Here is a 20,628-nt window from a genome sequence, read left to right as displayed (position 1 = left end):
ACGCAAAAATGTAAGCAGTTCTTTGTTTGATGGCTTGTGACTATCCATCTTCCTCGATTACATTCCAGAGGTTTTCAATGGGGCTCAGATCTGGAGATTGGGCTGCCCATGACAGGGTTTTGATGTGGTGGTCTCATGTTTGCCAGAGCTGTATATGATGGTTGCAGTATACTAAGAGGCTAAACAATTTGATGGGAATGCTTCTTTAAAGGGTATATCTGGGAAATAATAGTTGTGGCTTATCCTTACAATAGTCCAATAACCGACTAGTGAAGGTATAATTAACCCCCTAATGACAGTCAATCCATCTTTTAACTGACCCGAGATATAAGAGAATAGCCTCCCCATACAGGTGACAATCCAGCAGCTGTCAGCTGGACACTATAGCTGACAATTTGCTGCAGCCGCCAAGATCAGTGTTGGCACCGTACATTTCTCTTTAACCCCTTAGAGCAGTGGTCCCCAACTCCAGGCCTCGAGGGCCGCCAACAGTGCAGGTTTTCAGGATTTCCTTAGTATTGCACAGGGGTTGGAATCATCACCTGTGCAGATGATCACATTACCACCGATGCAATACTAAAGAAATCCTGAAAACCTGCACTGTTGGCGGCCCTTGAGGCCTGGAGTTGGGGACCCCTGCCTTAGAGGCTGCTATCAATGACTATCATAAATGGTTAAAAGTGTGGGGGCTCCCTCTTTATCCCTATTGGCACCATGAGATCATGATTGTGTGGTCCTGATGTTTGGCATGGCAATTCATGAGCATATAATGGTCTTAGAGTCTGCCAGCTACAGTGGCCTTTTCACACGTTAGTGATATTTGGGAATAAAAAAGTGTATTTTTACCACCTATCATGCCACTTTGTATGAATTCCTGAAAAGCACTTGAAGGGTTAATAAACTACCCGACAGCAGCTTTCAATATGTCAGGGGGTGCGGTTTTTAAAATGGTATAACGTTTAGAGGTGTTTCAATATATAGGACCCTCAGTCACTTCAAACCTGGATAGGTCCCTAAAAAAAATAAAATGTAAAATTCCAGGAAAATGAAAAACTGCTGCTATATTTTTATATTCGGATAAGTACTTATCAGAAGCTATTCGATTAACCCTACACATCACCTGTTAATGGTACAGGATGCTGTTCTCTCCCTCAGATTTAAGGTGTTGTCCACTACTAGGCAACCCCTTCTTGAACTTTATTTTTGGCTCCGATAAAATAAAGCCTATACTCCCCTCCCGTGCTGGCTCTGTTCCAGCAGTGTCGGCACTTGCAGTCCTGAGGCTGTGATGATGCGGTGGAATGACACGTGATGCCCAGCCAGCGCTGGCATCAATGTCTACGATTCATACAAATTGAACATGAAGGGGAAGTCCGGGATGAGTTGCAGCTTTATGCTCAGTTCGTACGAAGACAGTGACGCCAACGTAACACCACCGCATCACAGCCATGAGAAGAACGAGTGCCAACACTGTGCGAATGGCGCCAGCATTGGAGGAGAGTGTAAGCTTTATTTTATAGGGGGCTGAACATTTAGTTTAAGAAGTGATTGTCCTAGTAGTGGACACCTTTAACGTTGGTGTGTACATTTTAGTCTATCACAAGCCAACCAGAAAGTCAGTGACAGCAGAAAAGAATTCTATTGTGGCAAAGACCAAACAGCACATGTTATTTAAACAAAGTGTCCAATGGGTGATCAGGTCATTTATACTGGCAAAAAAAAAAAAAAAAAAAATCAGTTTACTGGAAATGTGCCGCAAACCTGATGTTCTAGTAATGATTATTCTGCTTCTATCACTTTTTGCTGCCTTGTGTACGCAGCTAATAAATTAATGCTCAACGACTTTCAGGTCATTGCCACATACAATTTCAACCAATGCAAACCAGAACCTGGACTGTTGACACTGGAGATGCAGAGAATTAAAAAGGGTTTTCTTGGCATCATTTCTACAATTGGATGTGTTTAAATAAAATGTTGCTGTGCAGAGAGAACATTATAAATGTTCCCCTGTTCTGTACTGTGTAATGGCTGTGTGACCGTACAGGGACTTGGGAAAACCCCTTTAAGGGAATAAGGTTTTTCATTATTTTTATGGCAGCATATCCTTCAAGACCTTTGACCAGTTTTAGCTCATTAAAAGGTAACCTGTTAACCCCTTTCTGCCAGCTGACTGAATAGTACGTCAGCTGGCAGATCCCCTGCTTTGAGGTGGGCTCCGGCGGTGAGCCCACCTCAAAGCCGCGACATGTCAGCTGTTTTGTACAGCTGACATGTGCGCGCAATGAGCACGAGCGGAATCGCGAACCGCCCGCGCCCATTAACCAGTTAAATGCCGCCGTCAAGCGCTGACAGCGGCATTTAACTAGCGCTCCCGGCCCTGCGGCCGGAAGTGCTCGCACTGCTGACCCCCGTCACATGATCGGGGGTCAGAGGTGTATTGCCATAACAACCAGAGGTCTCCTTGAGACCTCTATGGTTGTTGATGGCCGATTGCTTTGAGCGCCACCCTGTGGTCGGCGTTCAAAGTACACCTGCCTTTCTGCTACATAGAGGTGATCTGTACTTCACCTCTATGTAGCAGAGGCGATCATGTAGTGCATGCTTCTAGCCTCCTATGGAGGCTATTGAAGCATGCCCAAAAAAAAAAAAAAAAAAAAAAAGATTAAAAATATTAAAAAAATATATATATATAAAAGTTCAAATCACCCCCCTTTCGCCCCAATCAAAATAAATCAATTGAAAAAAAAAAAAAAATCAAACATACACATACTTGGTATCGCCGCATTCAGAATCGCCCGATCAATAAAAACAAATGATTAACCTGACCGCTAAATGGCGTAGTGAGAAAAAAAATCAAAACGCCAAAATTACGTTGTTTTGGTCGCTGCGACATCGCCCGTTATTGCATTTTAATGCAATCAAAAGAACGTATCTACACCAAAATGGTATCATTAAAAAACGCCAGCTCGGCACGCAAAATATAAGCCCTCACCTGACCCCAGATCACGAAGATTGGAGACGCTACGGGTATGTGAAAATCGCGCAATTTTTTTTTTTTTTTTTTTAGCAAACTTTGGAATTTTTTTTCTCCACTTAGATAAAAAATAACCTAGACATGTTAGGTGTCTATGAACTCGTAATGACCTGGAGAATCATAATGGCAGGTTAGTTTTAGCATTTGGTGAACCTAGAAAAAAAGACAAACAAAAAACAAGTGTGAGATTGCACTTTTTGCAATTTCATCACACTTGGAATTTTTTTCCCGTTTTCTGTTACATGGCATGGTAAACCAATGGTATCGTTCAAAAGTACATCTCGTCCCGCAAGAAATAAGCCCTCACATGGCCATATTGACGGAAAAATAAAAAAGTTATGGCTCTGGGAAGGAGGGGAGTGAAAAACGAAAATGAAAAAAAAAAAAAAAAAAAAAAACACGGAAAAAGCTCTGGGGGTGAAGGGGTTAATGGGGTTTTCCAATATAAAGTAGGGCCAGCATCTGTAGGCCCTCCATAAAACAAAAGTGTATATATGCCTGTGCTCTTTGGCCTTTCCCCACCCGTGTATATTCTAGTACTTTGCTTTAATCTCGACAGAGCAGAGAAGTACGCCTGTGCAAGAGCCTGAGGACACTTTGTGGATGACACAGAATGCATCATCCACAAGGAGGTGGCGAAGGACCAAAAACAGATACCCATCAGACTGGACCGCCCAAGGAGGTGGCGAAGGACCAAAAACAGATGCCCATCAGACTGGACCGCCCAAGGAGGTGGCGAAGGACCAAAAACAGATGCCCATCAGACTGGACCGCCCAAGGAGGTGGCGAAGGACCAAAAACAGATGCCCATCAGACTGGACCGCCCAAGGAGGTGGCGAAGGATCAAAACAGATGCCCATCCGACTGGACCGCCCTGTAGGAGTTTAAAAAGCTTTTTTGCTTTATGGAAAGTGCACTGGGGACATATAGACAGCATTGTAGAATGCGATTACATGGGGTGTACAGGTGCTGGACCTACTTTATATGGGGAAAAAACCTGATGACAGCTTCCCTTATAAATTACAGCAATTTTTCCTCTCCGTTGTGGAGATATTCATTAGGATTCTCATAAGTTTTACAGGCTACGTTTTTCCTAGAGATTTGTCGCTGGGGCATTTACTATTTCCACTGCATGATGTTGACTAACCTTAAGCAGACAGCAACGTATGGAAAGACAGTCTGATCTGACTACAGAGTGGCATGTTATTACATATACCCAGTATCTTACAGCAGTGTGGGGGAGGGACAGGACAGCAGAGCCAATCTGTCTCATAAGCACCACTGCAGCTCTCCCTTCATCGCTGTTAGTTTTGTGCATCTCCTCACACCGACTGCCTTGAGATAAGGACGTTTAACCACCAATTTCTGCTCTACTCCTGGCGCTTTGTAATTACACAGCTATGCAGAGAGCAGATGTAATAACACGTCACACACAGAAAGTTTGTTCTAAGATATTGTGTAGGCGTGTTCATTTTTCCACTGTATGTCACTGCCTGCTTATGATTGATCTGTCATTTAGGGGAAGATTAACATGCTCCCAAAGATTAATCTCTGATAGCGCCCAAATTGGTAAAAGGTTTTATTTAGCTCTGCAGCCACTGTTCCATGCTGTAGTCAGTTTAACATTCAAAAATGTGTTAAAGGTCCTTTAAAAATTCTATTCAATACTATGGCGAAGGCTTTACAATTTTAAAAGTTAGTTCCAATGCTACAATTCTATTTCTTAATATTTTCAGACCATTCCAATGACCCCTTTTTAAGAAAGGACTCATTCGGACATCAATGTCTCAAAAAAAGAATAGTTACTCTTTATATAGTCTATGGATCTGTTCAGTTTTGTTTCTGTTCGTTTGTGATCAGCCATTGATCAATATCACCCATATAGTTACATGGGTCAGTCAAAATCAGCACTTATGGCAACATTGCAATTATATTTGTGAAAGGAGAAACTGACAAATCTTATGAAACTCAATACACTGATGAAAAATAGGTCTTTCCCTAATTCCATAAGAAAAAAAACAAACAAAAAAAAAACCTAATGTCTGAATGGGTGGGCACTGATAAGATTGCAGTTTATGTAAGCAACGGTTCAGACAACTTTAGTTACAAGTCATACGTGTTCTTATATCTTGAACCCCTTAATGACCGCCAATACGTCTTAACTGACCTGAGATAAGAGAATAGCCTCCCCATACAGGTTACAATCCTGTAGCTAATGGGCTGTACACTACAGCTGACAACTTGCTGCATCAGCTACGATCAGTGTGTGCACTGTCCATATCTGTTTAACCCCTTAGATGCTGCTGTCAATAGTGACTACATAATATAAATGGTTAACAGAGTGTAGGGGCTTCCTCTTTATCCCAACTGGTGCCCTCAGAAAATGATTGTGTGGTCCTGATGTTTGCGATGGCAATTCAAGGCCAAATAGCGGCCTTAGAGTCTGACAGCTGTTGTAACCTGTTCAGAAGTTAGCGACATTTAGGTGGTAAAAATACACATTTTCTTTTCTGTCGTGCCACTTTGCATTAATTCCTGAAAAGCACCTGAAGGGTTAATAAACTGACAGCAGCTTTCAATATGTCGGGGGCTGTAGTTTTTAAAACAGTATAACTTTTTGGGGTTTCCCCAATATATGGGACATCTAAAGTCTCTTCATACATGGATACGACTGGAGGCTAAAGAAGAACTTAAGAGTCAAAAATCACATTCACTGAAACACGTTGAGCCTTGTAGGTCAATGCTAGTTGGGAAAATGCAGATCAAACTGAAATAAGATCTACAATTTAGACATTATGAAACGCTTGGGATATATTTAGATCAACCTTTAGGGCAGTCTCACACGTCCAGATAATTCCGGTACCGGAATTATCCGTGTCCGTGTGACGGTGCATTTCTGTGGCACATCAGTGCGGCACACGTGTGCCCACTGGGTACCACACACACCGTGCTGGAGACAGCGCTAAAGTTTAGCGCTGTCCCCTGCATCTGGTGCTGAAGCCGCGATTCATATCTTCCCTGCAGCCGCGTTTGCTGTAGAGAAGATATGAATAATCGTGTTTAAAATAAAGATTTATGTCCCCACCCCCCTCCCACCCCCTGTTACTAAAATACTCACCCGACTCCCTCGCTGGCGCTGCTTCCTGTCCTGGCCGCACCTTCTCCTGTATGAGCGGTCACGTGGGGCCGCTCATTTACAGTAATGAATATGCAGCTCCACCCCTATGGGAGGTGGAGCCGCATATTCATGATTGTAATGGGCAGCCCCACGTGACCGCTCACACAGTAGAAGGTGCGGCCAGGACAGGAAGCAGAGCCAGCCAGCGAGGGAGTCGGGTGAGTATTTTAAGAACAGCGGGCGGGCGCACAGGGGGTGGGCACATGGAGCTTTATTTTAAACATGATTATTCATATCTTCTCTACAGCAAACGCTGCTGCAGGGAAGATATGAATCGAGGCTTCAGCACCAGTGGGGGGGGGGGGGGGGGGGGGACAGCGCTTACAGTAGCGCTGTCTCCTGCACGGCACACGGACGTTTGTGTGCGGTACGTGTTTTACACGGACCCATTGACTTTAATGGGTCCGTGTAATCCGTGCGCTCCCACAAACACTGACATGTCTCCGTGTTTGGCACACGGAGACACGGTCCGCAAAAAAAAAAAAAATATCAATGACATCTGCACAGATGCATTGATTTCACTGTGTCTACGTGAGTCAGTGTCTCCGGTACGTGAGGAAACTCATCTCACGTACCGGAGCCACTGACGTGTGAAACCGGCCTTAGTAAGTAATGGCAAAAAAATACTCACCTTTTATAACAATCAGAGAAAGTATAAGATGTGCAAACAAGTTTTATTCCCCCCCCATGAAGATTCATTGTTCTTAAGCATGGCTTAATGTCCATTACTAACAAATGTTTAATTCTTGCAGATTTTGTTACAAAAAATAAAAAACTGAGAAATGCAACAGGTCATGAAATACTCTGCAACGCAGGGCAAACCTTAGGGCAAATTCACACTAAGCATTTTTTCAGCTTTCTTCGGCAACAAAACCTTATCTCTTGGCAGGAGAAGCTGCAGAAAAGCATGTTTTTTACGTTTTGATTAGGTTTTTTTGCTACAGTTTTGGTATGCTAGATCTGTCTTGTGCACAGTGATAAAGTTTAGTGTTGAAAAAATAAAAAAAAAAGTCCTATTCCATAGAATCAGGTTTTGACACAAAACGCAGCAAAGCAAGACAACTGCGTTTTTCACCACCCATTCAAGTCAACGGGTGAAGAACACAAAACGCTGAAACGACATGCTCTATTAAAAAAGAAAACAAAAAAACAAAGCACAAAATACTGATGACAAAAAAAACAAACAAAAAAAAACTGTACATGAGATTTCTGAAGTGCCATAGGCTTTGCTGGTACTGTAAAATAAAGCTGAAAATTAGCATTAAAAAAAAACACAGCAAAAACACCTAATGTAAGCTTAATAAATTTAGCATGTCAATTCTATCGGGACGTGTAAAGAAAAGTCAAGAATGTGTTTAATACTGACCCTATCATCTATAAGGTCCAAAACTAACAGAAAAGCATTGCGAAAGCAGCTGGGAGTCTAGTGTTTCAAAGTACCAACAAGGCATTAAAGTTTGGAGGCATCTTTTCTTTTTTTTTAAGTCTATTTGACTATAAATATTCTTTGCCATTTCGACACTGACCATGATGTGGCCAATTATTCCTTTCAGGCTTAAGAAGAATACTGATACTACCACATCTATGTACAGATTGTTGTTGGGTAAGGTAGCAATCAGTCAACCCCAAGGCCTAACGCAACCCAGGGTCAAACCACGTACTTACACAAGACTGTAAACACGTCTGTTTAGCAGGATACATCAAGACTCCTGTAATCTTGACAACCATTCCTTTAACTTTATCTTGACCTTTTATTTCTAAGAGCTTGTCAGTAGGACTTGTCATGATGTACTTGCCAATTAATAGATGCCTTTATCTTTAACTTTGAAAAATAAATTTCCTGAATAAAGCGAAGCTTTGATCATTTTTTGGCTTCTTCTTGCAGCTTTTCTTTTCCCCACTTTCCCTTTATATCTTCAAGCCTGATCATTAAGATGTCTTTGCTTTTTCTACTTGTCTCTACTCTAAAGGTTCTTTTCATGCTTTTTCTGTGGTTCGCCTTTATTGTACAGCTTTAAACTCTGAGGTAATAACAGAGGACAGCAGAATTAATGGACAGTACTCATAGCTCCAAACACACACAGATGCCAATACAGTGAATAATGTTAGTGACACTAGAACCCTGCTACTAGAGAAGATTTTATAATGGTCAATGATTAATATCAATGACATTTCAACAATAGTAAGTTAATTGCAACAAAGTGAAAGAAAATAAAACAGAATGCTGCAGAATTACTTTGCTATGTATGCCTAGTGAGCAAAAGAAAAAAAAAAAAAAAAAAAACGATCACAGCAAAGCAATTCTCACATGCTGTTACCTCTCTCACCATCTTCCAAACGTCATATTCCCTCATCAAGCAGCTGGAAGAAAGGATATTGAACATAAGCAAATCCCCTTGGGCGTCGATTGTAGAAATCAAGTGGCACATATACATCAACGATGGGACCATATCGCCCAAATTCTCTGCGCAGATCTTCAGACCTGAAATACAAACATACATTTATCTGGTTTTTCGTTTTAGCATATTACAAAAACAATTTAGTTTTCACCTGCAGAACTTTATTTGCCATATGTCACGCAATTATAGCATTTACTTTACTTTCAGGCTATGTGCACACGTTCAGGTTTTTTCGCGATAAAAGCGCTCTAAAAACCGCATACATTTGCATCCTATCATTTAGAAAGCATTCTGCAATTTTTGTGCGCATGATGCGTTTTTTTCTGCGAAAAAAACGCATCACGGTAAAAAAAAAAAAAGCAGCATGTTCATTAATTTTGCGGATTTTTCGTGGTTTTCCCGCTATTTAATGTATTGAGGAAAAAAAAACAGCGAAAGAAAAGAAACAGCGAAAGAAAAGAAACAGCGAAAGAAAAGAAACAGCGAAAGAAAAGAAACAGCGAAAGAAAAGAAACAGCGAAAGAAAAGAAACAGCGAAAGAAAAGAAACAGCGAAAGAAAAGAAACAGCGAAAGAAAAGAAACAGCGAAAGAAAAGAAACAGCGAAAGAAAAGAAACAGCGAAAGAAAAGAAACAGCGAAAGAAAAGAAACAGCGAAAGAAAAGAAACAGCGAAAGAAAAGAAACAGCGAAAGAAAAGAAACAGCGAAAGAAAAGAAACAGCGAAAGAAAAGAAACAGCGAAAGAAAAGAAACAGCGAAAGAAAAGAAACAGCGAAAGAAAAGAAACAGCGAAAGAAAAGAAACAGCGAAAGAAAAGAAACAGCGAAAGAAAAGAAACAGCGAAAGAAAAGAAACAGCGAAAGAAAAGAAACAGCGAAAGAAAAGAAACAGCGAAAGAAAAGAAACAGCGAAAGAAAAGAAACAGCGAAAGAAAAGAAACAGCGAAAGAAAAGAAACAGCGAAAGAAAAGAAACAGCGAAAGAAAAGAAACAGCGAAAGAAAAGAAACAGCGAAAGAAAAGAAACAGCGAAAGAAAAGAAACAGCGAAAGAAAAGAAACAGCGAAAGAAAAGAAACAGCGAAAGAAAAGAAACAGCGAAAGAAAAGAAACAGCGAAAGAAAAGAAACAGCGAAAGAAAAGAAACAGCGAAAGAAAAGAAACAGCGAAAGAAAAGAAACAGCGAAAGAAAAGAAACAGCGAAAGAAAAGAAACAGCGAAAGAAAAGAAACAGCGAAAGAAAAGAAACAGCGAAAGAAAAGAAACAGCGAAAGAAAAGAAACAGCGAAAGAAAAGAAACAGCGAAAGAAAAGAAACAGCGAAAGAAAAGAAACAGCGAAAGAAAAGAAACAGCGAAAGAAAAGAAACAGCGAAAGAAAAGAAACAGCGAAAGAAAAGAAACAGCGAAAGAAAAGAAACAGCGAAAGAAAAGAAACAGCGAAAGAAAAGAAACAGCGAAAGAAAAGAAACAGCGAAAGAAAAGAAACAGCGAAAGAAAAGAAACAGCGAAAGAAAAGAAACAGCGAAAGAAAAGAAACAGCGAAAGAAAAGAAACAGCGAAAGAAAAGAAACAGCGAAAGAAAAGAAACAGCGAAAGAAAAGAAACAGCGAAAGAAAAGAAACAGCGAAAGAAAAGAAACAGCGAAAGAAAAGAAACAGCGAAAGAAAAGAAACAGCGAAAGAAAAGAAACAGCGAAAGAAAAGAAACAGCGAAAGAAAAGAAACAGCGAAAGAAAAGAAACAGCGAAAGAAAAGAAACAGCGAAAGAAAAGAAACAAAAAAAAAAAAAAACAGCGTGCAGATGTCTGGCAGAAATGTCTGGTTTTTGTCAGGAAATTTCTGCAAGAAATCCTGAACATGTGCACATACCCTTAGTCTTCAAAGAAAAATGTGCTCTTATATTAAGAAATATCTACGGTATGTACCTTTTAGTTTTTGAAGGAAAAAGTGAAGTTCTTCAGTAAGACGTCACCCTAAGGCTATGTTTCCACGTGGCGTACCGGCAGCACTTTGAATGCTGCGCATCACCGCTGCGTCCAAAGCACTGCCGGCTTTTGTACACACGGTGATTCCATATGTGTTCATAGAACAATGCGGAATCACAGCATTCTATACATAGAACGGTGCTATTTATCTTGCGGAGACTGTGCATCTATAAAGATGCGCCGCATGTGCGTAAATGCAGGTCTGCCACCTGTGTTTTCGTACACATAGTGGATATGGGATTTTATAAAATCCCACCACTATGCTGTAACATCTGGACGCTGCAGCTGGACGCAGCGTCCAATCCGCAGCAAGTACGCCACGTGCAAATATACCCTTAGATTTTAGACAAGCAACTTAATGGCTGTAAGATGTTCTTTTCAAGCCTGCTAGGACTCCATTTTTTGTTAAAATGTCAACACTTAGGCTATGTTCACACCTTGCGGCGTCCCTCTGCGGGTTTTCCCGCAGCGGATTTGATAAATCTGCAGGGCAAAACTGCGGTTCTCCCTGCAGATTTATCGCGGTTTGTTCCGCGTTTTCCGCTGCGGGTTTCCGCCTATACTATTGATGCTGCATATGCAGCAATATGCAGCATCAATAGTAATGTTAAAAATAATAAAAATTGGTTATACTCACCCTCTGACGTCCCGATCCCTCGGCGCTGCACCCGGCGGTCCGGTTCCAGAGATGCTGTGCGAGAAGGACCCTTCGTGACGTCACGGTCATGTGACCGCGACGTCACCGCAGGTCCTGGTCGCACAGCAACTCTGACCGGACAGCCGCGTGCAGCGCCCAGGAGCTCCGGACATCAGAGGGTGAGTATAACCAGATTTTATTATTTTTTAACCCCAAATATGGTTCCCAGGGCCTGGAGGAGAGTCTCCTCTCCTCCACCCCGGGTACCACCCGCACATTATCCGCTTACTTCCCGCAACGTGGGCACAGCCCCATGCGGGAAGTAAGAGGTTCAATGTATTCCTATGGGTGCAGAATCGCAGCGATTCTGCACAAAGAAGTGACATGCTGCGGGTTGTAAACCGCTGCGTTCCCGCGCGGTTTTTCCCGCAGCATGTGCACAGCGGTTTGCGGTTTCCATAGGGTTTACATGTTACTGTAAACGCTATGGAAACTGCTGCGCACCCGCAGCATCAAAATCGCGGCGGTTCCGCGGTAAAAACCGCTAAGTGTGAATATAGCCTTAATGCTTCTGCCTCAAATGAAATAAAGGGCAACACTAGATAATTTAAAGCGAACCTGTCAGGTCCCTCATGCCCTCCAACCCAGGAGGATTCACATATTCGAGATCACATAACTTGCCTAACGTTATTAAGTGAAAATAAGGTATAAAAATAGCATTTATGTACAGCACCATGGAATTAATGATGCTATATAAATAATTTAGTGTTCCCATTTGCTATGCTAATGAGGGCTTTGACTAGTCAATGGGGCAATATTATCATTTCTGCTCAGGGTATGTGCACATGTTGCGGTTTTGCAGCAGATTTGACGCTGCGGATCCGCAGCAGTTTTCCATGCGGTGTACAGTACAATGTTAACCAATGGAAAAGAAAAACCGCAGTGCACATGATGCGGAAAATTCCGCACGGAAACAAAGAAGTAGCATGTCACTTCTTTCTGCGGATTCCGCAGCGGTTTTCAACCTGCACCAATAGGAAAGCGCAGTTGAAAACCCGCAGAGGAATCCGCAGAAGAAACCGCGTGAAAAACCGCAGTGAAAACCGCAGTGATTTTGCACTGCGGATTTTCCAAATCTGCGGCGGCAAAATCTGCAACGTGTGAACATGGCCTCATTCCGTCAGCATCACTGTGTCTCTGAAGCGAAGTGTATGCTTCCCAGCTTCAGAGGCATACTGCACATGACTTAGTCTTATGTGCACACGTTCAGGAATTTTCACTATAAAAGCGCGAAAAAAACCCGCATACATTAAGCATCCTATTTATTAAAATGCAATCTGCATTTTTTTTTTTTTTACACATGCTGCGTTTTTTTTCCCGCGGCAGAATCGCATTCCGGAAAAAACGCAGCATGTTCATTCCAGGATTCCGCACACTTAAGAATGCATTGATTCGCTTACTTCCCACATAGGGCTATACCCACCATGCGTGAAGTAAGCGGATCATGTGCGGTTGGTACCCAGGGTGGAGGAGAGGAGACTCTCCTCCAAGCCCTGGGAACCATATAATTGTTTAAAAAAAAAAAAAAAAAGTAAAATAAAATCGTGATATTCTCACCTTCCGGCATCCATCACAGCGTTCCCAATATTGCATTGCGAGAATGACATGTGATGACGTTTGGTCTCGCGAGACCGTTACGTCATCTGTGGTCATTGCCGCAAAGCATTACTGGGACCAGAGCATCGCGACGAGCAGGAAAGGCTGCCGGAGACGCCGGAAGGCGAGAATATCACGATTTTTTTTTTTAACATTAGATCTTTTTACTATTGATGCTGCATAGGCCGCATCAATAGTAAAAAGTTGGTCACACTTGTCAAACACTGTTTGACAAGTGTGACCAACCTGTCAATCAGTTTTCCAAGCGATGCTACAGATCGCTTGGAAAACACTAGCATTCTGCAAGCTAATTACGCTTGCAAAATGCTAGTGTTTAGCGGGAAAACGCATGCCAATTCCGCATGCGTTTTTCCTGTGGCAGGGAGTTCCGTAATTGCCACGGAAATTTCCACGGCAATTCCGGACGTGTGCACATAGACTTTAAGTTCAGAAGATGGCTACCGGTCATGCGCAGCGTGCGCCTCTGATGGCAGGGCTTCAGAGACGAAGTGATGCTGCCGAAATGAGTGGCGCGCATGCACTAGATTTGCATGAGCGGTGATAATGCTGCTCATGAAAGTTATGTTACCCCGCCCACAGGGACATGATAACATGGAAAGAGCTGTTTAGTCTGGAGCACTAACACTCCATCCACTAGTTAAAGCCCTCAGTAGCATAGCAACAGGGAAATTATAAATGCTTTTTAAGGCTATGTGCACACGTTCAGGATTTCTCGCAGAAAATTCCTGAGAATTCCAGACATTTTCTGCAAGAAACCCGCATGCGTTTTTGCCGCGTTTTTTTCCGGACACTTGCCAATGCATTGTGGAGTGGGAAATCCGCAAAAAAAACCCCGCAAAATTAATGAACATGCTGCGGTTTTTACCGTGATGCGTTTTTTTCGCAGAAAAAAACGCATCATGTGCACAAAACATGCAGAATTCATTCTAAATGATGGGATGCTTATTGTATGCGTTTTTATCGGGAAAAAACACGAAAAAAAACGCAACGCGAGCACACAGCCTTAGATCTGGTTTTCGCTCAATATTATACAGGGCTGGTTAGACAGAATTTTCCCACACATAGGAGAATGCTGCCGGGTTTAAAGGCATGGGGGACCTAACAGGTTCCCTTTAAAATACTAGAGTATGGTGCAGGGGCAATGATCGAACACAATAGAGTAAGGGTGCTTTAGAATTGAGTCTAGGGTCACGCATCCTGGTTCACCCTCTGACACAGCCCTTCCAGTTGCACTTTTTTTTTTTTTTTTTTTTATAGTGGATTCCACTTTTCTGCATAAAATTCTTTAGAAAAAAAAAAAAAAAAACAGTGAGGAATCCGTGACTGGTCATAAGCCATACAGATCAATATGTAAGCAGAGCACCACATGAAGGACCCCCTCCCCCCCCCCCAAGGCTGCCCCGAAGCACAAGCATATCATTAACTGAAAACTACAAATAAAGGTCAACCAAGGTATCATTTTAAGGCTATGTGCACACGTAAGAAAAAAAGTGCAAAATTTTCTGCACAAAATCCGCATCGCCTGGTAGAATTCAAAGCCGCGGTTTTTATGCAGAATTTATGCGGATTTTCAGCTGTTTTTGCCACTGCGGAATTTTAACATGGAGGGGTGCAGAAATGCTGCAGATCCGCACAAAAGAAGTGATATGCACTTGTTTGAAATCCGCAGCAATTCGCACTGATTTTTCTGCCCCATCTGAACAGCTTTTTTATCCCCCATAAGAACAACATTATACTGTACATCAGTGTGGATCTGCAGTATTTCTGCACGGAAAAATCCGCTGCGGATCCGTGTGTGCACATAGCTTAATGGCGCCAACCTGACAGTATCTGTAGGTTACTGAGCACAATCCTGCTGACAGGTTCCCTTTAAGCACTTTTTGTTTTCTTCAAATCCACCAGAATCAAACATGAACTGTCCAGATATTTTACACTTGCACCCATCTGCCTATTAACTAAAAGTGCCATTGCATTTACTAGTCACCCTTCATTGCTGAAAAGCGCTATACTTAGGCTATGTGCACATGTCAGGATCCTTTGCAGAAATTTCCTGAACAAAAGCGGACTTTTTCAGCAGGAAATATGCATGCTTTTTTTTTTTTTGCAGATTCTCGCATTCTCCCCCCCCCCCCCCAGAGCTTCCCCAATTCAATAGTGGCAAAAAATCGGCAAAACTAACTAACATGTTGCGGTTTTTCCCACGATGTGTTTTTTTTGCGGAAAAAAAACGCAACATGTGCACAAAAATTGCGGATTGCATTCTAATAGGATGCTTAATGTAAGTGGTTTTTTAGCGGTTTTATCACGTTTTTATAGCGGAAAACTGCCGAAAAAACGCAAAAAAATTCTGAACGTGTGCACACAGCCTTAAAGGGAAGCAGTCGTGTTCACAAATGTATCTGACCTGCAGGCAGGCGGTCAAGTCTATATACATTTTCCTGGGTGAGGTCTCAGTAAACCTTGTTGCATGCATATGAGTCCAGTGGGCGGCTTACTAGCAAGTGACAGTCTTCCCTATGACACTACATGCTGAGATAGCTGTCAATCACTGAGTAGGACTGAATACATGTTGAAAATGCTACTGGTGCCCAGGACAATGGTCAAATCTGTCTTTTATTGTAATTTTGGTGCATGACAAGATGAAAGGGAATTTTGATTAAGTTTTATATATTCGTGGTTTTTATATTTTAAGGCGTACTGAACTCCAATGTGGGAATGCCCATTTAATAGAAGCGAGCAGCCACAAGATGGTGATTTTTCTAAATATTACCCGTTAACAAAAGCCCTTAAAAACAGTTGTAATATGTGATATTTAGAAAAATCTAGGACTGCTCACTAATATTAAGGCTGGGTTCACACTGCGTTATGGGCGTCCGTTAGACGGACTACGTTACACTGCGGCATAAACGCGGTGTAACGTAGTCCGTTAAGGCCGCCATTAATTGCTATGTTGGACGCATCGCTAGCGCACGCCCACAATGGGCGTGCGCTAGCGATGCGTCCGACATTGAGTGACGGACCCCGAGACGCGTGCTGCAGCGTTTCCGGGTTTGTCACTGCTAGCACAGATAGAGCATCTGGTAGCTCTATCTGCGCTAGCGCGATGGAGAATTCCGGCACTTGCGTCAGCAGCCTGTTCACGTATGTGTTGAACGGGCTGCTGTTTAACGCAATGTGAACCCGGCCCAAATGAAAAGGGACAGCCATAGAGTGGAAATAGGTATTCTTTAGCCCCTTTCAGGACTGAGCAATTTTTAGTTTTTGTAATTTAGTTTTCTACCTCTTCCATTCATGTTACTGAGGTATGAAGAGTTACAATGGACCCCCATCTAGCCTCTGACAGCATCCATCATTTTAGAGATGCTGTCTCGGTGAATGTTCTATCTGGCAATTTGTGTGAAACATGATTTTCAAAGATTTAGATGGAAACCCTGATGAAACTATTCAGTGTAGAGCACAGGGTATCAGTGAACCGATCCTTATTTCAATTTTTAAGAGGCAGAATGAATAAGTCAACAGCAGTTCAAGAAATTTTTTCTTCTTCATGTTGCAGTAAAAAAAATGGAGACCGCTTTATTCTTTGAATCTATGATAATTCCAGATGTTTCTTAGAATTTATTTTTACACACAATTTTTTTTTTATAGAAAAATATTTTTTGTAACCTTTAGAGAAGTTTAATTTTACAGCGAACGAGTCACATGCTTTTTTTTTTTTTTAGCAGGATGAGTTTTACATGGACGTGCCAGTAATGTCACTGACATTATTAAATGGGTTGTCCCTTTCAGAAAATCCCAGTCCACTATAAAAACTTCTTTACTCACCATCCCTGGGGGGTCCAGCTTTGAGTGTCCACCACTGCAACGAGTGTCTATTAAACATTTTTCATAAGTGGTATTACTTATGCATGTTCTTTTCCCTTAGTAATATACTTACCAGCTACCATCTTATGTTCTTCCTGGCGCTGCTCCATTCCTGTTACGCCATCTTGTGACCACAGCTCATAATTGGTTAGAAGTCAGAGCGAGTAGTCACAAGCTCAGTCTCATATTGAGAAGTATCTTCCGTTCTGCCCAGCAAACACTTGAGTGATCCGCCAGCTCACAACAGAAGACGGCCGTTGCAGCATTGGTAACAGATTAAGACACCAACTAGGTAAGTCCCGTATTTTTCAGATTATAAGACGCACTCTGGGGCGCGTCTTATAATGCGGATATACCTTACCGGCCCACATGCTGGGAGGAGGGTGTTCGGAAGTGCAGTGCTGCGGGGGCTCTGCCTACATCTTGTGAAAGCCCAGAGCCCCCGCAATGACATGGTTTCCTATGCAGTGGACTGGACTCCGGAGAAAATGGCTGCCGGCTGGGGATGGCGTATGCACAGATGGAGATCTTGGCACCAAGCCTGTTTATAATTTCAGAGCTGGAGTGGTGGCAGTAATGCAAGTTCCCTGACCTTGCATTATACTCACAAGCTGCTGACTTCATTTGTTATCGGCACTGCTTTGGCCATCTTCTGCAGTTCATGAAGTCACTACTTAAAGGGCCACTGTCACCCCCTCCAGCCGTTATAAACTAAAAGAGCCACCTTGTGCAGCAGTAATGCTGCATTCTAACAAGGTGGCTCTTTTAGTTTTGTGTTCATGTATTACTAAAATAAAGCGCTTTTAAACTTTTCAAAAATACCTATCTTTGTCCACGGAGGCAGGTCTGAAGCCTCCTCTGTGAAGCGCCCAACTGCCGTCACTCATCTCTTCTGGGGCGATGGTCGCCGCCCCCTGCACGCTGTTCTTAAATCCGGCGCCTGCGCTGTGCGTGCCTGCCTGGGGCAGGCACATTGAGAATTGGCAGTTATAGCTCAGATGCCGGGATCCTGACTGCGCCTGTGCGGGCAGTGCGGCCACCCGGTTACTGAATCCCCACCCCGCACTGTGTTATGCATTGTGCACAGTGCGGGGCTGGGATTCCTGGGCATGCGAACTGCGCTTGTCAGACGCTCCCCCAGGTTCCCCGCCTTTCAGCGTCGGTCTGTGCAGGGGGCGTGCAGCGACCATCGCCCCAGAAGAGATGAGTGACGGCAGTTGGGCGCTTCACAGTGGAGGCTTTAGACCTGCCTCCATGGACAAAGACAGGTATTTTTGAGAAGTTTCAAAGCGCTTTATTTTTGTAATACATGAACACAAAACTAAGAGCCACCTTGTTAGAATGCAGCATTACTGCTGCACAAGGTGACTCTTTTAGTTTATAACGGCTGCGGGGGGTGACAGTGGCCCTTTAATGCTAGTCTATGAGAGATAGAACAAAGCTCTTAGACCTACACTGTGAGCTTGTGACCGTTACCCGTCTTCTAGCCAGTCAGAAGTTGCGATCACAAGATGGTGGCGTGGGCCGGAAACGATACCAGGAAGGGATGAAAAAAGCAGCTGGCAAGTATAACTAAGTGCACACGTTGAGAAAACTGATGTAGAAATGTCTGCTTCTCTTGGCAGGAAAAACGCAGCTGTCAAAAGGCACATTTTTTATTGATTTCAAGGAAATCAATGGTGAAAAACGCAGGGCAAAAACGCAAAGAACGGAAATGCCTGAGGCTAGGTTCACATTGCGTTAGGGCAGTCTGTTTAGCGCATAGCCGAAAATGGCATGCGCTAGAGATCCGTTAGCACATTGCAGTCAATGGGTGCGCTAACAGATCCGTTGCATGGCATTAATTGCGACAATTTCGCCATGTAACGGAGTCCGCTAGCGTTAACCCATTAACGCAATGTGAACCTAGCCTTAAGCTCATTTTCTGCACCACTCCAGCAGTGAAGTGTGGGAGAGGTGGTCTTGAAAAAAAATAAAATATATTAGCACAGTCTGCAGGCTGGGATTTTATAAAAAGGGTATCGTAGGAGTTATGAAATGTCCTTAGCAAGTACTGACATGAGGAGTTGTAAAAACAAAACACAGCATGTCCAGGTTTTTCTTCTTTTTACACCTACCCTGCATCTGCTCCCTGAGGCCATGACCAAGGGGCTGTCCGGTAACCGAATTTTTAGGCAGAACCCCGCTATAATTAAGGGAGCGCACACATATATAATAGCGCACAGAAAACCAGTCAGGAGAACTAAGCTCATATACAGGATTTCTAGAGGGAGAAGAACCGTAACGCGGTAGGCTGCCGCCATCTTTGTGTCTCTTGCGGCCAGGCCGCGTCCCCCTTTCACTACACAGCCCGGTGCGCATGGCTTAAGTTACACGACTGCTCCCAGCCCCACACGAGGGCGGCACGTTGCCAGCCACACTAGCCTGTGTGACTTCAGAGTGACCGGTCACCGCACTCGGGCCTCCCCGGACCTACAGCCATTGTTAAGACTTACCGGATATCGTCCGCCACATTCCGCACGAAGAGCGAGGTGTTGGGGGGACGGAGGTATCGAGACATGACTGCCGTCTGTGAGGAAACAAACCGCGCACGTAACACGCTGCAACCAGCACACGAGTACAATGGCTGCTCCTCCTCCTGCTCTCTCCAAAGCCGGACGAGATCTCGCGACACTTCTCACAGAGGGGTGGCGACTGGCGAGCGGGAAAAAGGGGTAGCTGGCGGCAATGTTCGCGCTCTAAAAGTGGCCGGAAGTGACGATGGCGCTCGTACTTGTGTAAATAGAGATACTGACAGGAAAAATTCTCACTAATAAAGCCTAAAGTATACATGATAACCCATGGAGAGATAAACATGAAGCATTGATTAATCCATATAAATAGAGATAAAATGGTGCAAGTCCCAGCAGGCGGACCCTAAGCTGTCAGCAGCTATCACCTATTCTGTGGAGAGGAGATAATTTGTGGTCCTTGGACAACCCCTTTCTAGTTGTGTCCTTCACCCCAAGCCTGTATTCACCGTCCTGACAAGGCCAATTTTACATTTCTGACCAGTGTCACTGTGTGAAGTAATAACTAGACATGAGCGAACATCGTCGGCTCCATCCTTAGGCTACTTTCACACTAGCATCATACTCGGCCCGTCGCAGTGCGTCGGGCTGATGTACCGACGCATACTGTGGAAGCGCCGCACAACGGGGGCAGCAGATGCATTTTTCCAACGCATCCGCTGCCCCATTGTGAGTTGCGGGGAGGTGGGGGCAGAGTTCCGACTGCGCATGCGCGGTCGGAAATGGCAATACGACACTCAAAAAACCGTTGCAAGCCACGTTTCGTTCGGACGGTCCGCCACAACACGACGCAACCGTCACACGACGGTTGCCACATGTGGCAATGCGCCGCAATGCATCGCTAATGTTAGTCTATGGGGAAAAAAACGCATCCTGCAGATAACTTTACAGGATGCGTTTTTTCCCCCAAACGACGCATTGTGACGTATCCCAAACGACGCTAGTGTGAAAGTTGCCTTAGTTGGCAAGCTATAGCACTTACCGAAGGAGCTGCATCGGGAACACATACCTGAAGCGCTCCCGATAATCAGGTGTCCGGCTCCGCAACTGCATGTGTCATGTATATGAGTTGGTGACTCTAGGTTCAGCACCTGTTCACACTTGGTTTATGTTTGGATGTGACGGTCAGTTTTTTGAAATTTATATTCATTAGCCTTCAGACCGAGCACTCCGCCTCTTAGCCACAGGTGTTTTAATCGCAGCAGGTCCATTACCCCTCCACAGAGAGAGATAAATTTAGTCTAAGAAGAGGTTTATGAATTGGCCAATTTATGCGCTAAACGCTCTCAT

At 43.5% G+C, this 20,628-nt stretch overlaps 1 protein-coding gene across 1 annotated transcript in view; it reads right to left on the bottom strand.

Annotated features, from left to right (window-relative positions):
* The window catches only part of SRSF10 (serine and arginine rich splicing factor 10), a 41,774-nt gene extending 22,292 nt beyond the window's left edge, over positions 1-19,482 (bottom strand). Inside the window, exons 1-2 of the mRNA XM_069756946.1 lie at positions 19,264-19,482; positions 8,590-8,694 (exon numbers count right to left, since the gene is read on the bottom strand). Of these exons, the coding sequence (XP_069613047.1) occupies positions 8,590-8,694; positions 19,264-19,328 (170 nt within the window). The 5' untranslated portion in view covers positions 19,329-19,482. The remainder of the gene's footprint in view (positions 1-8,589; positions 8,695-19,263) is intronic.
* Positions 19,483-20,628: the final 1,146 nt, after the last annotated feature.

This window comes from Ranitomeya imitator, chromosome 3, assembly GCF_032444005.1.
Source record: "Ranitomeya imitator isolate aRanImi1 chromosome 3, aRanImi1.pri, whole genome shotgun sequence".
Lineage (NCBI taxonomy): Eukaryota > Metazoa > Chordata > Amphibia > Anura > Dendrobatidae > Ranitomeya > Ranitomeya imitator.
Note: the sequence above shows the minus strand (reverse complement) of the source record. Positions and strands in the feature narration are given on the sequence as shown.